Source organism: Lepus europaeus, chromosome 10 (genome assembly GCF_033115175.1).
Source record: "Lepus europaeus isolate LE1 chromosome 10, mLepTim1.pri, whole genome shotgun sequence".
NCBI classification, from domain to species: domain Eukaryota; kingdom Metazoa; phylum Chordata; class Mammalia; order Lagomorpha; family Leporidae; genus Lepus; species Lepus europaeus.
The window spans coordinates 68,862,230-68,881,190 of NC_084836.1; the positions used below are offsets into that span (position 1 = coordinate 68,862,230).

At 49.5% G+C, this 18,961-nt stretch overlaps 1 protein-coding gene across 1 annotated transcript in view; it reads left to right on the plus strand.

The window, feature by feature from the left end:
* BIN2 (bridging integrator 2) overlaps nt 1–18,961 on the plus strand; it is a 41,925-nt gene that overhangs the window by 22,573 nt on the left and 391 nt on the right. Inside the window, exons 6-11 of the mRNA XM_062202211.1 lie at nt 1,340–1,447; nt 1,750–1,835; nt 3,363–3,438; nt 4,232–4,314; nt 10,525–11,281; nt 18,315–18,365. Coding sequence (XP_062058195.1) covers nt 1,340–1,447; nt 1,750–1,835; nt 3,363–3,438; nt 4,232–4,314; nt 10,525–11,281; nt 18,315–18,365 — 1,161 coding nt within the window. The remainder of the gene's footprint in view (nt 1–1,339; nt 1,448–1,749; nt 1,836–3,362; nt 3,439–4,231; nt 4,315–10,524; nt 11,282–18,314; nt 18,366–18,961) is intronic.

The window sequence follows — 18,961 nt, forward strand, 5'->3', positions numbered from 1 at the left end:
GGAGTCGGACTTCGCTTATCCACGCGAATGGATGGATCCCATACCTCCTGTGACAGCTGTCTGCTCTGTGCTCCAGCAGAAGCTGAACTGCTTCTTATCTCAGCTGTTGTATTGGTAGGAAGTCGGGCAAGATAATCACCCAGATCTTTTCAAATTCTGTCTGTGATTCAGAGAATGAGGCGGGCCAGTGCCATGATTTGCTTCTCTTTGTAGTCGGGATGAGATTGAGTGGACTTGATTACAGCACTCATAATAGCTCGCTATTTCCACTTTGCCTTAGTGTCAAAGCACTTGATGTTGAGCATTTGATCTTTAAAGTAGCACTTGGGTGTGGACATTTAGCCTCGCAGTTAAGACGCCTGTGTCCCACGTCAGAGAGCCGGGGTTTGATTCCTGGCTCCACGCTTCTGACTCCAGCGTTCTGTTAATGCAAACCCTGGAAGACAGCGGTGCTAGCTCCAGTGACTGGGTTCCTGCTACTCACACTGGGAGATCTAGATTGCGTTTCTGGCTCCAGGCATGTGGGAAGTAAACCAGTGAATGGGTTTACTCTTCCTCCCTCCCTCCCTCCCTCTCTCCCTCTATCCCTCTCTCCACCTCTCAAAATAATTTTTTAAATTAGACAGGATGACCATTTGGTGCAGCAGTTAAGACACCCCTTGGGACGGCTGCACCCCCTGTTGGAATGTCTACGCTCAGGTCTGGGCTCTGCTCTCAGTTCTAGCTTCCTGCTGATGCACACTCTGGGAAGCAGCAGGTGGCGGCTCAAGTACTTGGGTGCCTGCCACCCACATGGGAGACCCAGGTTGCATTCCCAGCTCCCTGCTTCAGCCTGGCCCAGCCCTGGCTGTTGCAGTCATTTGGGGAGTGAATTGAAGATGGGAGATCTCTCTCTCTCTTTCTGACTTTCAAACTTTAGAAATTCCATAAAACAACACTGACATAGGCAGATAGGGCTCTGAGGCTTCAGAAGAGATGGGTTGTGCGTGCCCTAGGCCACAGGCTAATGAATGACAGATTTGGGACTGAGACTTTCAATTTAGTGGGTTTCTCAAGGTTATTTCTCCTGAAGGCTGACCCGGTGTATAATGAGCTCATAGAAAACATGAAAGTTGAAGGTGATTTCCATTTGCTCTGTAGCACTGCCCTTACTCAGTCTCCCCTGAGGATCCCTATTCTTCCCAGATAGTGAGGACCCTCTGGACATGAAACCCTGTTAGAAAACGAAGTCTGATAGTAGGGCACAGGCATCTTGAGTCTCTGCTTGGCGCTGTGTTGCTTACATCCCGATACTACCGAGAAACGAAGACCCACACCCTTTCTCACTACCCCGGGTCAGGAGAGAATTGCGAAGCGGGGCCGGAAGCTTGTGGACTATGACAGTGCCCGACACCACCTGGAGGCAGTGCAGAATGCTAAGAAGAAGGATGAGGCCAAGACTGCCAAGGTAAAAGCACCTGCTGAGATCTGCCGTTTCTTCCTCCCCGCAGAGGGGCAGCAAGTGCAAGGGCTGAGATGGACCTAGGGAGTGGTAATCAAGCACCCGTGTCTGAAGAGAATCCTGTTTCCTCCAGCGCTGACGCTGCAAGGCCAGTCGCGTGTTGAGGCTGGGGACGCATGGGTGTGGGGAAGGAGCAGCATGGCTCCAAGTCAGCCTCCTCCCTGAAGAAAAAATGTAGAGAGCAAAGGAGGCACTTCTATCGCTGGGTTGAGGATGAGGGCGGTTTTCTTGTCTTTTCTCCCACCTAGGCAGAGGAAGAGTTCAACAAAGCCCAGACTGTGTTTGAGGATCTGAACCAGGAGCTGCTGGAGGAGCTGCCTGTTCTTTACAATAGGTAATGTGTACGATTCAGGAAAGGGCTGACGCCTGCAGCTCATGCACAAGTGGAAGAGTGGGGTGCCACCCCGGCCTACCCCTAAGCTGCTGCGTGATGGTAGACAAGCCACCTGTTCTCTGGACCCTGGCTGCTTTGTCTGCAGTCCAGCTCACCCTGCCAGCTGTTCAGTGTTTGAAGACAAGTTGCTTCTTGGGTAGGAGAGATCTTGGCAGGGAAACAGCCGTCGTCATTCATGTCACAAGTGTCTGCTCTCATGCCCAAGTGGGTATTGTTTGAAACAGGCTTGGTTGGTAAACTTCCAGATTCACTTAGGAGATAAACTGTGGGATGATGGTGTGCACTAATGAGGGGGTTTTTGCTCCACAGTCGATGAAAGTGTTTAGACTTTAATGATCAACACTGGAAGAGAAATCTGAGCAGAAACTCCATTTGTATCCTATTTTCTTTTTATTGCACAAGATAGATGAGGGGTCTTCAAAAAAGCTCATGGGAAATACCTATTATGAAAATTTTTTGTGCTAAAATAAACTTATCTGTTAATTCCATTTTTCCAGTAATGTTTCAAAGAAACTTTGTACTTTGATACAGTGGTAGTCAGAGTATTTTTATTATCACTTGATATGAGTCTGTGTATGATGGAGCATTTTTAATGACTACACGTATTCTAAAGCATTAATTATTTGGCTCCTGATTTAAATCAAATCAAGATTTAACACAGTTTCTTTAAAAGTAAAGCTTTCCAATTCATTTATGGGAATTCCCATTGATGTATACATAGGCACAGAAGTCCTGAATTGCATGAAGAGAAAGGATAACTACTTATTATAATAATTATAATTATATGGCCCTATATTTATACAACCCTTTATTTTTAATTTTATTTTTAATTTTTATTTTTTTTTGACAGGCAGAGTTAGACAGTGAGAGAGGGAGACAGAGAGAAAGGTCTTCCTTCCATTGGTTCACCCCCCACAAATGGCCGCTATAGCCAGCACGCCCTGCCTATCCAAAGCCAGGAGCCTGGAGCCAGGTGCTTCCTCCTGGTCTCCATGTGGGTGCAGGGCCCATGCACTTGGGCCATCCTCCACTGCCTTCCCGGGCCACAGCAGAGAGCTGGACTGGAAGAGGGGCAACCAGGACTAGAACCCGGAGTACCGGTGCCGCAGGCGGAGGATTAGCCTAGTGAGCCGCGGCACTGGCCTATACAACCCTTTAAAATATTCTTCAAAGCACTTTCATGTCTATTTCAGTACCTCAAGAGCCTGAAACACATAGGTTCCTGGGACTAGAGGTCTGTAAAACTTTGGTGTCAGCCTAGTCTGGTGCTGTCTCCCCTGGCCCTCCTGCTTCTGACAGCTGGGTGTACTCCTCTGATGAACCCAGATGCCAGAGCACCCCAAATCTAGGATGTGGGTGCTTTCTCTGAGCAGCCTTGGTGGTCACTGAGTTTAGCTTAAGCTTCTCCGAGCTTCTGTTTCAAAGACCTCCTTTCCTGCATTTGTTTGTTATTTTGCTTCCTCATAGTCGCGTTGGCTGTTATGTGACCATCTTCCAGAACATTTCCAACCTAAGGGACGTCTTCTACAGGGAGATGAGCAAGGTGAGAAGCATCCGCTCACCTGCGATCCTGGTGGGCTTTTCTAGCAAATTTGAAGGTAGCCCTTGTTTACATAATGTGTTTTAGCATTCATATTGGCATCACAGATTTTGACTTACTGTGTTTGATAGTCTGTGGTGAACTCTGTATTAAAGTACATAGGTATGCGTGTATTCGGAAATCCCCTCAGAGGGCCCTCTCCGGCTCCATTAACAGCTGAATGCGAACGTCTCAACTTGGGCCTTAGGATGAGTAAAGGGTTAGGCCTATGTGTTAGACCCAAGTGCAGTCTCTCCTGTGCTGGGGAGTAGGGATGCCAGGACTTGAGCGCAGGGCAGCCTTCTCTTCAACACCACCGGTCCTGGCAGTGGACGTGACCTCATGAGGTCTTTCCTAGTCCTGGAAATTCCACATTCTTTGCTGCTACAGTATTAATTATAGTCACACTCAGCTACACACAGTACCCGCTACGGTTTCTTTTGGCGGGTTGGATTTGCCTGGCTAACATTAGACAAGGAGTTTTCATTCCCTGGAGCACTGAAGAAGCTAGCAGGTCAAATCACGCTTAGGGAGCCTGGCATGAGAAGCTGCCGGTCTGCTGATGGGAGAGGCAGAGGGTAGGAGACAGGGAGACAGGAAGGTTGCTGGGACGGGTGCCAGACTGTGCTGCTACAGAGAGGAGGGGCAATGGCAGAGCAGAGTGCGAGACCCAAGGAGGTTTTCCTGGGAGCTGTCTGGAGGAGGGGTTGGGGACGGGGTCCCGTCTGACTGTCCTTTTCTTCCTGGCTGGCTCCAGCTGAACCACCATCTGTACGAGGTGATGAGCAAACTGGAGAAGCAGCATTCCAACAAAGTCTTCGTGGTGAAGGGACTGTCCAGGTGAGCAACGTGAGACTCGGCATCCCTCGTGCTGTGCGCGGCCACAGGGAGCTCCCTCAGCTCAGAGATCCTGGCCTCGTGTGGGATGCGACTGCTGTGCACAACTGATCTTTGTTTTCATTAAATATCGCAGATATAACTGAAGGTGTTAGTAATATAACAGAGCCATAAATATATCTCCAAATTGAAGAAATCTGTCATGATAAATATATTGAATTTCCCAGTGTCCCTCCCATACTCACTTTCTCTACCTGCCTCCACCAAAGGGAACCACTGTATTAAATTTAGTATCATCTCTACGCAGGTCTTTTTACTTTAATCTCACACACACATGCCCACATGAAATAGTTTTGCATGATTTAAAAGTTGATTAGGGTCTGGCACTGTAGCGTAGTAGGCCAAGCCTCCACCTGGGGCTCCAGCATCTCATGGGGGTGCCGATTCCTGTCCCAGCTGCTCCACTTCTGATCCAGCTCTCTGCTGTGGCCTGGGAAAACAGGAGAAGACAGCCTGAGTCCTTGGGCCCCTGCACCCATGTGGGAGATCCGGAAGAAGCTCCTGGCTCCTAGCTTCTGGCTTCAGCCTGGCCCAGCCCTGGCTGTTAGGGCCATTTGGGGAGTGAACCAGTGGATAGAAGACCTTTCTGTCTCTCTCTCTGAGTGTAACTCTGCCTCTCAAATAAATAAATTAGAAAAGAAAATTGATGTAAATGAACTTACTCTGTACATTTTTTTTAAAAGATTTTATTAATTAATTTGAGAAGTAGATTTACAGAGAGAAAGGTCCTCCATCTCCTGGTTCACTCTCCAGATGGCCACAATGGCTGGAGCTGGGCCAATCCAATCCAAAGCCAGGAGCCAGCAGCTTCTTCTGGGTCTCCTACGTGATTACAGGGGCCCAAGCACTTGGGCCATCTTCTCCTGTTTTCCCAGGCAATAGCACAGAGCTGGATCAGAAGTGGACCAGCTGGGACACGAATCAGCACCCACATGGGATGCCAGAGCCACAGATGGAGGCTTACCTACTACGCTACAGTGCCAGCCCCTGTATATATTCTTCTGTAACTTCTTGTTCTTATCACTGTGAGATTTATCTTTGTTGCTACATGTTGCTCACTGCACCCTTTCCATAACTCTTATGGATGCTACTGTATGCCTAGTCCATGGCTTATTTACCTTCCTGCCAATGGGCATTGGGATAAACAAGCATGTTTTATATTTCTCCTTGTGTATATTACCAGAATTTTAAAAAAATATTTATTTATTCATTTGAAAGAGCTAGAGAGATCTTCCATCTACTGGTTCACTCCCCAATGGCCGCAACAGCCAAGGCTGGGCCAGGCCAAATCCAGGAGCCAGGAGCTTCTTCTGGGACACACACGTGGGTGCAGGGGCCCAAGGACTATGGCCGTATTTTGTCTCCTTCCCAGGCATATTAGCAGGGAGCTGGATAGGAGTTGCAGCAGCTGAGACTTACACTGGTATCCATATAGGATGCCAGTGCTGCAGGCGCTGGCTTTACTCACTACACCACAGCACCAGCCCGCTTCCTAGATATTCTAAACTGCTCTCTAAAGTCATTACTCAATTTTACAAGCTACCAGCAGTGAGTAGGAGCCCCCATGGATTCACATTCTTGGTACATGTGAAATTATCAATTTTTTTTTTTTTAAGATTTAGATATTTATTTCAGAGACAGAGTTACAGAGAGAGAGAAAGAGAGGGAGAGACAGAGAGGAGAGGTCTTCCATCTGCTTATTCACTTCCCAAAGTGCCATGCCCAGGCCAGCCCCAAACTGGGAGCCAAGAACTTCATCCTGGTTTCCCATGTGGGTGTAGGGGACAAGGACTTGGGCCATTTCTACTGCTTTCCCAGCCCATAGCAGAGAGCTGGATCAGAAGTGGAGCAGCCTGGCCATTGCGGTTATCTAGGGAGTGAACCAGCAGATGGAAGACCTCTCTCTCTCTCTCTCTCTCTCTCTCTCTGCCTCTCCTCTCTTTGTGTAACTCTGACTTTCAAATAAATAAATAAATCTTAAAAAAAAAAAAAAAAGTGGATCAGCTTGGACTTGAACCAGTACCCACATGGGATGCCAGCACTGCAGGCAGAGGCTTAACCTACTGTGCCACAGTGTTAGCCCCATTGTCAAACTTCTTAATTCTTCCAAGCTCATGGATATAAAATGGAAATTCTTTTTGCAGTTTTAAATCATGACAGCTAGTTACCATGAACATCTTTTCATGTTATTGACCATTCAAAGTTCCCATTCTGTGTGAATTTCCTAGTCATCTTTTTCCTACTTTTCCATTAGGTTGTTAACCCTTTATTTTTTTTTAAGATTTATTTATTTATTTGAAAGGCAGAGTTACACAAAGAGAGAAAGAGAGATAGAGAGACCGAGAGAGAGGTCTTCCATCCGCTGGTTCACTCCCCAATTGGCCGCAATGGCCGGAGTTGCACCAATTCGAAGCCAGGAGCTTCCTCCGTGTTTCCGACGTGGGTACAGGGGCCCAAGGACTTAGGCCACCTTCTACTGCTTTCCCAGGCCATAGCAGAGAGCTGGATCAGAAGTGATACAGCTGGGACTCAAACCAGCACCTATACAGGATGTCGGCACTACAGGCAGCAGCCTTACCCACTATGCCACACGCCGGCCCCTGTTAACCATTTATTTATTTATTTTTAAAGATTTATTTATTTTATTTGAAAGTCAGAGTTACACAGAGAGAGGAAAGGCAGAGAGAGAGAGAGAAAGAGAGAGAGCGAGAGAGAGGTCTTCCATCTGTTGGTTCACTCCCCAATTGGCCACAATGGCTGGACCTGTACCCATCCGAAGCCAGGAGCCAGGAGCCAGGAGCTTCTTCTGGGTCTCCCTGTGGGTGCAGGGGCCCAAGGACTTGAGCGATCCTCTACTGCTTTCCCAGGCCATAGCAGAGAGCTGGATTGGAAGAGGAGCAGCCGGGACTAGAACCGGTGCCCATATGGGATGGCGGCGCTTCAGGCCAGGGCATTAACCCGCTGCGCCACAGCAGCGACCCCCAACCATTTATTAAAAATTGGTTTATATGACTATTTCTTTTTTCTGGTGGCTGGTTGGTATATTCTGAATACTAATCCTTTAATTATATACATTCCAAGTGTCTTTTCCCAGCCTATACCAGCATGATTTTTCCAGTTTTCTTTGTGATATATTTTGGCTTTGCACATTCTTCCTGCTGATGAGTGTAAGCAATTCAGTGTCCCTCAGAATGTGACCGCTGCTCAGCCTGAAGCCTTTGCTTAGACAGTTGTGTTAGGTGGGGCCAGTGCCGTGGCATGGTAGATAACGCTGCCGCCTGCCAGGCCAGCGTAACGTGGGCACCTCCTGGCCACTCCACTTCTGATCCAACTCCCTCTGATGTACCTGGGAGAGCAGCAGAGGATGGCCCAAGTCCTTAGGCCCTTGCACCCACATGGGAGACCTGGAGGAAGCTCCTGGCTCCTGGCTTTCTGGTTTCAGCCTGGCCCAGCCCTGGCCGTTAGAGCCATTTGGGGAGTGAACCAGTGGATAGAAGATCTCTGTCTGTCTGTCTCTCCCACTCTCTCTCTAACTCTGCTTTTCAAATAAATAAATAAATAAAATCTTTTTTTTAAAAAAAGGGTTATATTAAGCTCCTTCTGTGCTAGGTGTTAGGGATCCAAAGATATGAGAGACTTGTCGTTTCCCTAAAGTGATTTCCCGAAAGTTGGAAGTGCAGAACGTGTGCCCAAGGAATGATGTAAGCTTGCGCACAGTGAGTGCCTGAGGAGCCGCTGGGAATCCCAGCAAGCCGAGCATCAGTGTGCACACAGCTTTCAGGAGGTGGTGGGACTGAGCTTGGGACTGGGATAAAGAAAAGGGCTCAGTTTGCTGTTGGTGCCACTTATTTGGCGCTTAGCTACAGATGGCTAAAAAAGAATGACCGGCCAAAGTAGGCTTCCTAGACAAATTTCCTTTTGCCCCAAAAGGAAAGCTCTATGTTTCCTTTCCCCAGAATTAAAAGCCAGAGTTCTTCATCACTATCCATGCTTCACAAACTTGTCTTCATGTACACACAGTTGTCCTAGAAGCTGGGAAGGAAATTTCTTGTTTACTTTGCCACGTCCTGAGCCTTTCAAACTTCCTGATTCCTGGAATGCCAGTGCAGTAAAGAACCTTATGCCACACAAGGTATCCCACGTCAGAAAGTCCCGGAGTGCAAGACCTAAGTTTCCCTCTGCCTTTTCCTCTCCCCATCTCCCATCCTTGTGCCTGGGACACAGCACATGGTTGGAAACTGTCAAGTATGTATCTGTGGGTTGCTTAGTCATTGGTGGGCAGTACCCAGCGATACTCAAGGAGTCAGCCTGTAAGTATTCAACATAGTGTCCAACACATAGTAGACGTTCAACAAATGCTGGAGTTGTTCTTATTATTCATGGTGGTTACATTGTATAACTCGCCACAAACAATACTGCACTGTTGCTCATCCGGGGAACACAGGGTTATTTTCCTGTGAGCCTCTGGTCCCATTATCATTAACCAATACTTAGTGTTCTTTATGTGAGTTTCTATTTAAAGACACCTTCTTTTGTATATATTGTTGCTTCATCAATGTGGAACTTGGAGCCAACAGCACTAACCCCTGCCTGAATGACGCTTACCCAACACATATTTCCTCCATGAGGCACACCAGAGTCTGCTTAGATAGCACTTCAGCTCGGAAAACCGGTTTTAAATAGCAAAATCACTAACAAAAAGGGAAAGATCATGCTGAAAAGTATACTCATGTACACTGGGAGAGCTGCAGCAAAGGCAGGTCGCTGCTCAGCAGAGAAGGTGCAGGGCGGGCACCTCACCTTGCCCCACCTGGTGCGTGTCCATGAATGACTAGGAGAGTACTGTGGGTACTGACCTTTGGGGTCACAGATAAGTGGGCAAATTCATAAATAAGGGATCTGTATGGATCAACTGCATATCACCAAGTTTTTCCTCAGAATAACTATTTGTTAATGTTTTGGTTTTTGTTTGTATTTTTTTTTTTATTTCAAAGGCAGAGTGACAGATACAAACAGGGAGACAGATCTTCCATCTGCTGGTTCACTTTCAAATTCCTGTAACATCCAAGTGTTGGGCAGGCCGAAGCCAGGAGCTCAAACTCCATGTGGGTCTCCTGTGTGGCAGGGCAGGGACCCAAGTACCTGATCCATCACCTGCTGCCTCCCAGGGTCCACATTAGCAAGAAACGGGAATCAAAAGCCAAGCCAGGACTCAAACCCAGGCACTGCAATATGGGATGTGGGCATCCCAATCAGGATATAAATGAAACTGTATAGCTTTTTCTATTATACTTGATAACAGAAGAAGAATTTCCAATTGTACAAGCTTTGTAAAATCATTTTTAAAGCTTTATATATTAGGTAGGTGCCGTGGCTCACTAGGCTAATCCTCCACCTGCGGCACTGGCACCCCGGGTTCTAGTCCTGGTTGGGGCGCCGGATTCTGTCCCAGTCACTCCTCTTCCAGTCCAGCTCTCTGCTGTGGCCCAGGAAGGCAGTGGAGGATGGCCCAAGTGCTTGGGCCCTACACCCACATGGGAGACCAGGAGGAAGCGCCTGGGTCCTGGCTTCAGGTCGGCAAGCGCGCCGACCGTAGCAGCCATTTGGGAGGTGAACCAACGGAAAAAGAAGACCTTTCTCTCTCTCTCTCTCTCTCTCTCTCTCTCTCACTCTCACTCTCACTGTCTAACTCTGCCTGTCTTTAAAAAAAAAAAAGCTTTATGTATTTATTGAAAGAGTTATAGAGAGAGGAATATACTGAGAGAGCTATCTTCCATCTGCTGGTTCACTCCCCAGATGGCCACAACAGCTGTGACTGGGCCTGGCCGAAGCCAAGAGCCAGGAGCTTCCTCCTGGTCGCCCATACAGGTGTCAGAGGCCCAAGTACTTGGGCCATCTTCTGCTTTCCCAGGCCATCAGCAGGGAGCTGGATCCGAAGTGGAGCAGCCAGGACTCAAACCAGTGCCCGAATGGGATGCTGGCACTGCAGGCGGCAGCTTTACCCACTACGCCACAGCGCCAGCCTCCTCTAAAAATCATTTTAAGCTGGTTTATTCTGTTTTCTTATGATGTGCATGCATGATAATTTGTTCTGGATGTTTTGGTTACTTCCGGTCTTTGCTGTTCTGAGTTTGAATTCCCTTTCTGTTTTAGCAGCAGCAGGCGCTCTTTAGTCATCTCTGCTCCAGTTCGAACGTCTGCAGTCTCCAGCCCTCTCACCTCTCCCACCAGTCCCTCTGCACGTTCCTTGACGGGTGAGACGGAATCTGAATCATCTGCTGAAGAGGAGCTGGCCCCTGGTGCAGCCCAGGGAGAAGACAACTGTGAAGTTAAACAGGAGCCCTCAAAAGATAAGGAAATGGCGGAGGAAGGGTCGGAAGCCAGCTCTGAGGAGGAGGAGGAGGAGCCTCTACCAGCCTGCAACGGCCCAAGCGAGGTCCAGCCCTCCGCCACCACCGAGGGCGAGGCGTCCCAGGAGGAGGTTCCCCCTCGCTCGCCACCTGGGTCGCCAGACAGAGCCCTGACCCCGTCGGAGCAGCCCTCATCTCCTGCTCCGGAAGTAGTTCTCCGAACCCGCGCCTCCAGCGAAGGAGCCGAACAACCCAAGAAGAGAGCCTCTACCCAGCGGGCCTCAGCGCCCCCGAGCAGGCCGCCTCCACCCCGCGCCACTCTGAGCCCCAGGCCCCCCTCAGGGGATGTACCCCCCAGCCCGCCGGCCTCCGAAGGGGTTTCACCCGCCAGCCCCGGGGGCATCCTGGGCACTGGGACTCCGAGTCCTAGGGCCTCCTTGGAGGTCTCTCCTCATGCAGAGCCACCAGAGAAGCCAGGCAGAGCACCTGGGGCCAGAGAAATGGAAGACGCCCCTGTTCCAGCCGCAGAACCTTGTGCCTCCCCCACCTCGGTGTCTCAGGTAGGAGTTGGCCTGGCTGAGTCTTGATTCCCTTTTGTAACCTCCGTGTAGCTCACCTTCGCCACAGTCAGGTTGCCGGCCATGATAAGATGTCTCAGTACTCTAGGAGCCTCTTTTGGGTTCTGGGGATTGTTTCATGTCTTCTTAGCACCTGCTGTAGTATCTACCCTTGGGGTAGCTGACGCCTACAACGGGCTTATCTCTAGCGTTATTGGAATATTCCTACTAATTTCTTTCACTTGTGGCTATGGCATATAGACCCCAAGAAAAATAGCAGCAAATTTCCAAAGTGCATCTTTGATGAGAGGGACCTAAAACTCTGAGGGAGGAAAGCCAAAGGGATGGCTTTTGAAAGATAATAGATGAGAAAAAATTCAGAGGCACTGACCTGCTGGAGAGCAGGCTGTTCTGTGAAGAAACTGGAAATCAAGTTCTGTTCTGTTCAGACTAGCACATTACACAAGGGAGACTTGACCTGTTCTGTAAGACTCCAGAGCACAGGACTTGGGTTCTGTGTGCAGACTTTCTAAAAGCAGAACATTTTGGATTAGTACAAGAGACACTTGTAACAATTAGCTCTGTTTAAAAAGTGGGATTGGGGCAGGGTGGGGGGTTGGTGTTGTGGCGTAGTCGGTAAAGCTGCTGCCTGCGACTCCAGCATCTCATATGGGCTCCAGTTAGAGTCCCGGCTGCTCCACTTCTGATCTAGCTCCCTGCTAATGTACCTGGGAAAGCAGCAGAGGATGGCCCAAGCGCCCACATGAGAGACCCACATGAAGCTCCCAACTCCTGACTTTGGCCTGGCCTACCCCCAGCCATTGTGGCCACTTTGGAAATGAACCAGTGGATAGATTCTCTCTCTCTCTCTCTCTCTCTCTCTCTCTCTCTCTCTGCCTCTCTGTAACTCTGCCTTTCAAATAAATAAAATATTTTTTAAAAAGTAGGATGAAAAAGAAGTTTGTAAATACAGGAGCAGGTGGAAGGGGGCAGGACACAATGAGGAGCAGGTGTCTAGCAGCAGGGGTGGGGACCTTTCTTCCACGAGACCAACTTGGACATCACTCACGAGCCCTATTAGCCTGCGCAGCTTTGTGGAATTTCAAGTCCCGCCTTGGTTGTCTTTGCAGGACCAAACCCAATTGATTTTGTGGGCCTTAGGTGGCCCGTGAGCCTGTGAGTCCCCATTCTTGGCTTAGTATTAAGATGCCTGTGTCCCACATTGGAGTGCCTAGGTTCAATTTCTGGCTATAGCTCTTTTTTTAAGATTTATTTATGTTATTTGAAAGGCAGAGTTAGAGGGAGAGACAAGAAAGAGATCCTCCATCTGCTGGTTCACTCCCCAAGTGGCCTCAACAGCTAGGGCTGGGCCCAGAGGGGATCCACGTCTTCCATGTTGGTGCAGGGGCCCAAGCACTTGGGCCATCTTCTGCTGTTTTCCCAGGCACATTAACAAGGAGCTAGATGAGAAATAGAACAGCCGGTACTCAAACCAGAACCTATAGGGGAGGCCAGCATCGCAGGCAGTGGCTTAACCTGTTATGTTACAACACCAGCCCCAAAACCACATATTTTAGTTTATTTTTTTAAAGATTTATTTATTTATTTGAAATGCAAAGTTACACAGAGAGAGGAGGAGAGGCAGAGAGAGAGAGAAAGAGGTCTTCCATCTGCCGGTTCACTCCCCAGATGGCCACAACAGTCGGATCAGTGCCAATCCACTTCTTCTGGGTCTCCCACATGGATGTAGGGGGTCCAAGGACTTGGGCCATCTGCTGCTGCTTTCCCAGGCCATAGTAGAGATCTGGATCAGAAGTGGAGCAGCTGGGACTCGAACTGATGACCCTATGGGATGCTGACACTGCAGGTGGCGGCTTTACCCGCTATGCCACAGTGTCAACCCCACTTGCTTTTTTAATTCATTGCCTTTTTTCCCACAGTTTGAAATATCCTCCAGTACTAGTGAAGGAAGATAGGCAAGAAAAAGAATTAATAAATAAATAAAATCTCACTGTAGTGGTGGTAAGAGATATGAAGGAAAATGAAGTAGAGAAAGAGAGTAGGGGTTGAATGGCAGTTTCAAACAGGGCGCTCAGAGAAGGCGATATTTGCGTGAAGGCCAGGACCTGACCTGTGGGGTGTCTGGAGGAAGAGTGTGAGATTTCAGGTACCCTCAGGTCACACCACCTAACTGCTGCCTGTCCCTGGCTGAGGGCTGACCATGCTGCCTGGGGAGCCTCCTGCTCCTAAGAGCTAACATGGACAAAGGGTACAGGGGGCATCCAGGGTTCAACGGTGTGGGACTTACTCCTACATTGTTCACTTGTTATAGATTAATTTATTTACTTGAAAGGCAGAGAGAAAGATCTTCTGTGTGCTGGTTTATTCCCGAAGTCCACACATCCAGGGCTGGGCCAGGCCAGGCCAAAGCCAGAAGCCAGGAACTCCATCTTGGTCTTCCACTTGGGTGGCAGGGGACCAAAGATGTGGGCCATCATCTGCTTCTTCCTAGGTGCCCTAGTAGGGAACTGGATAGGAAGCAGAGTAGCTGAAGTTGAACCCCCACTCTGATATAGGATGGAGGCAACCGGCCAGTGGCTTACCCTGCTGTACCACAACATGCACCCCTGCGTTGTTCACTTTTTAATTTTTACTTTTAAAAGTTTCATTTATTTATTTGCAAGGCAGAGTTACAGAGAGAACAGCAGAGAGAGAGAGAGAGAGAGAGAGAGAGAGAGAGAGAGAGAGAGATCTTCCATTCACTGATTCACTCACCCAGATGCCCACACTGGCTGGAGACATGCCAGGCCGAAGCCAGGAGCCAGGAATTTCATCCACATCTCCCATACAGGTGCAGGAGCTAAAGTACTTGGGCCATCTTCTGCTGCTTTCTCAGGCACATTAGCAGGGAGCTAAATTGGAAGTAGAGCAGCCAGTACTCAAACCAGCATCCATTTGGGATGCCAGTGCTGCAGGTGTTGGCTCAACCTGCTGCACCATAACACTAGCCACCCCCCCCCTTTTTTTTTCACAGGTAGAGTTATAGACAGTGAGAGAGACAGAGAGAAAGGTCTTCCTTCCATTGGTTCCCTCCCCAAATGGCTGCTACAGCCGGCACTGTGCTGATCTGAAACCAGGAGCCAGGTACTTCCTCCTGGTCTCTCACACGGGTACAGGGGCCCAAGCACTTGGGCCATCCTCCACCGCCCTCCTGGGCCACAGCAGACAGCTGGACTGGAAGAGGAGCAACCAGGACTAGAACCTGGCGCCTATATGGGATGCCTGCGCCGCAAGCGGAGGATTAACCAAGTGAGCCACGGCGCCGGCCCCAACACTAGCCCTTTGATCACAGTTTTTTCCAGAGGTTGGAGAGGCAAGGAAGATGGACAAGGAGGAGACTAATAAAGTTATCTCAGCTGATCCTCTGATGCTCTATCACAATTATATGCCCTCAGTTTTGATAAAACAGAGAAGACCCTAACAGAACAGGAAACCCCCTTGGGTGGCTTCTAGTCCGGGGCAGCTGTGCCGATTCAAAGAGCTAAGCAGATTCCGGCATTGTAGCGGGTAAAGGCGCTCTTGTGACACTGCATCCCATATGGGCTCTGGTTTGAGTCCTGGGTGCTCCATTTCTGATCCAGTCACTCCTGCTGCACCTGGGAAACAGCAGAAGATGGCCCACATAACTTGGACCCTCACACCCATGTGGGAGACCCAGATGAAGCTCCTGGCTCCTGGCTTTGGCCTGGCCCAGCCCTGGCTGTTGCAGCCACTTGGAGAGTGAACCAGAGGATGGAAGAGCTGTGTCTCTTCTTTTTCTTTCTGTAACTCTGCCTTTGAAATAAATAAATAACTTTTTAAAAAATGCAGGACACGTGGATGGTGAATAAGCACAGGATACATGCAGGGCTGTGAGCCGGCGGAGTGTAGTTACTTCTCGTTTTTAGCGATGAAAAGGGCAGCTCAGTGGTATTGTGTAATTTCAGTGTGGAGGTAGTGAGAGTGACCTCCTGTTTGGCTCTGGAGAGTAATAAAACAAATTTGCATTCTTGGAGTGATTGTATTGCAAGGGAGCTGGGGTGGGGCAGATGCTGTCTCAGCATGTCAGGGAGCAGGCTCGTTGTGCTGTTTTCCCTGGGAAAGAGGCACAGAACAACCCCCTTCTGCCAAGGCCAGCTGGTACACTTACGATTGTTGGCTTCCGGGTCTCCTGACCTTGGGCCTCTCTGGTGGCCATGCTTAGCTCACCAGCTGAGACGCTGCCTGCAGAATGATGTTAACCAGAGCGTGTCCGTGTCACCCATCCTCAGAGCCCCTGTGCTACCGTGCGTGCCCACTTCCTTTGCCAATCATCGTAAATCATGTCTTTTTTTTTTTTTTTTTTTTTTTTTTTTTTTTTTTTTTTTTTGACAGGCAGAGTGGATAGTGAGAGAGAGAGAGACAGAGAGAAAGGTCTTCCTTTTTGCTGTTGGTTCACCCTCCAATGGCCGCTGCAGCCGGCGCATCTCGCTGATCTGAAGCCAGGAGCCAGGTGCTTCTCCTGGTCTCCCATGGGGTGCAGGGCCCAAGCACTTGGGCCATCCTCCACTGCACTCCCTGGCCACAGCAGAGAGCTGGCCTGGAAGAGGGGCAACCGGGACAGACTCCGGTGCCTCGACCGGGACTAGAACCCGGTGTGCCGGCGCCGCAAGGCGGAGAATTAGCCTGTTAAGCCACGATGCCAGCCAGTAAATCATGTCTTAAGCAGCATTGTGGACGGAGCACCTGGGAAAGCAGTAAATAAGTGGAACTGGGGAGAGTCTGTTCTTGCTCAGCATTTGAATAATCTGAGAAGGAAAGTTCTGCTAACTCTGGGGGAGGTGGTATCACCTTTGAGCTAATTCATGGCCTAGAAGAGGGGAGGAGGACTAAGACAAGTTTCCTAGAGGAGAAATCCTAGAATTTCAGCCAGCTAGCACTCTCTTGCAGATTGGTTGTTTTCGAAGATGACGTGTATAGTGTATGAATTAAAATTCAATGTCAAAATGTATATGTGTTTTCAAGCTTAGCGTGCCCAGGTCTTCCTCCAGCATAGCAGTTCCTGGACAAGGCTTCTTGCACCTTGGGTTCCCACGTCAGAACCTAGAACTTTCCCCAGAAGAAACTGTTATACCATTGCTTCTCCTAACTGCTTGTTAGGATCACTTACATGTGAGAGTGGCTGTGCCATGCATTTTTTTTTTTTTAATTTTTGACAGGCAGAGTGGACAGTAGAGGGAGATAGAGAGAAAGGTCTTCCTTTTGCCGTTGGTTCACCCTCCAATGGCCGCCGCGGTAGGCGCGCTGCAGCCGGCGCACCGCGTTGTTCCGATGGCAGGAGCCAGGTGCTTCTCCTGGTCTCCCATGGGGTGCAGGGCCCAAGCACTTGGGCCATCCTCCACTGCACTCCCTGGCCACAGCAGAGAGCTGGCCTGGAAGAGGGGCAACCGGGACAGGATCGGTGCCCCGACCGGGACTAGAACCCGGTGTGCCGGCGCCGCAAGGCGGAGGATTAGCCTGTTAAGCCACGGCGCCGGCTCTTTTTTTTTTTTTTTTTTTGAAGCAGTTAAGAAATAGAGATCTCCCATCTGCTGATTCATTCCCCAAATGCCAGCCAACAGCCAGGGCTAGGCCAGAGTAAAGGCGGGAGCCTAGAACTCCATCTGGGTCTCCCATGTGGGCAGCAGGGGCCCAAGTATTTGAGCCATTATCTACTGCCTCCCAGGGTGCTTATTAGGAGGACACTGGATTGGAGGCGGGGGAACTGGGACTCAAACCAGGCACCCTAATATGGGGTGTGGACATCCTAAGCAGTGACTTAACTGCTTGGCCAGATGCCTGCCCCTTTAGCACATTCTTGAGAAAGGTTAGGGAGGTGTTTTCTTTATTTTTATTCTTCCTGAAAGATGAGAAGGTGAGCTCCTGTCTGCTGGGACACTTCCCACATGCCCGCATTGGCTGGGACAGGACCAGGCTAAAACTGGGAGCCGTGAACTCAATCCAGGTCTCCCAGATGGCAGAAACCCAATCTCTTGAGCCGTCACCCTGTCTACAAGGGCTTGCACTAACGAGAGGTTCGAGTCAGGAGCCAGAGCTGGGAATTGCACCAGGTACTCCAATGTGGGACATGGGCAGTCTTTTCGTTGTTGTTGTTTTTTAAGATTGATTTTTACTTATCTGAAAGGCAGAGTTACGAGAGAGAGAAAGTCTTCCATCTGCTGGTTCACTCCCCAAATGGCCGCAACAGCCAGAGCTGAGCCGATCCAAAGCCAAGAACCAGGAGCTTCTTCCAGGTCTCCCACATGGGTACAGGGGCCCAAGGACTTGGCCCATCTTCTGCTGCTTTCCCAGGCCACAGCAGAGAGCTGGATGGGAAGTGGAGCAGCAGGACTCGAACTGGCGCCCACATGGGATGCCGGCACTACAGGTGGTGGTTTTACCCGCTACACCACAGTGCCGGCTTCCATAGGCCTTCTTAACCCCTGGGCCAATTGCCTGCCCCAGGTAGTGGTTTTAAGGCCTTAGAGGAGCAGGCATTTGCACAGCAGTTAGGATACTGCTGAAAGTTCTCTATCAGATACCACACATGCGGAAGACTTGAATTGAGTTCCTGGCTCCTAGCTTGAGCCTGGCCTAGCTCTGGGTGTCGTGGGCTTGTGGAAAGGAAACACACGGGTGGAATATCTCTCACTGTCTCTCTCTGCCTTTCAAATAAAATGAAAAAAAAATTTTTTTTAAAGATCTTACTGATGTATGTCACACAAACCATGTGATGTCTGATCGTAGAAACAGCACTAGAGTGTGAAGACCTGCTTTCCTGGCCTAGCAAAGTCTCTTAACCCTTTGAGCCTTGGTTTCTGCACTGGCACAGGAGGAGGAGGGAGGCTTTCCCTGACACCTGCAGGCTCTGCGGGCAGTATGTAGGACCCTGGTAAAGGGGAAGGCACAGAAGAGCCTTCTGAGCCGAGAGGCCAGGGACATGGAGCCCTCTCTCACTGGCAGAAGTTTTCTCTTCCAGGGCCAAGACCTTCAGCTTCCGGCCTCTGCAGCCTCGGAGCCTCCAGAAGAGGTAAGGAGACCAGAGACGCAGAGACCAGGGCTGGGGTGGCTGGGGTGGCTGGGGTGTCGGCCCCCAGCTCGGCTCCTCACTGTCAGCTGCACAGAGAAGGGAAACCCGGCAGGGCACCCGCTCCTCAGTATTCGCTTAATTATGTCTATACGCACTTCATGGGCGTGAAGGGATGCAAAACCATATGAAAAGGTCGTAGGCACGTTAGAGATTTTACACGCAGTGTGTCTTCAAAATGTTTGAGGAAAATGCACTCACTTTATGAAAACACCGCATAGATCTCAAAGGCTTTTGCCCCAAAATAAACTCAACTTTTAATTCCATTTTCCATGAACTTTTTGAATTACCCACATATATAATATACTAACACACACACACACATACAACGTAGCAAAATAACTCAGAAACACGTCCGACAGAATGGTGACATAAAATGGAGCCAGGAATCAGGCAAGTATACGAAATGTGTTCTGTAAAATAAACACACTAAGCATGGACCACAGAGTGGCTTCCAGACCTTGCAGCATCCAGTGTGAGAAAACCTTGATGAGCTCCCCGTTGGTAGTACAGGATGACTCCTGCTGCTACGAAGACGA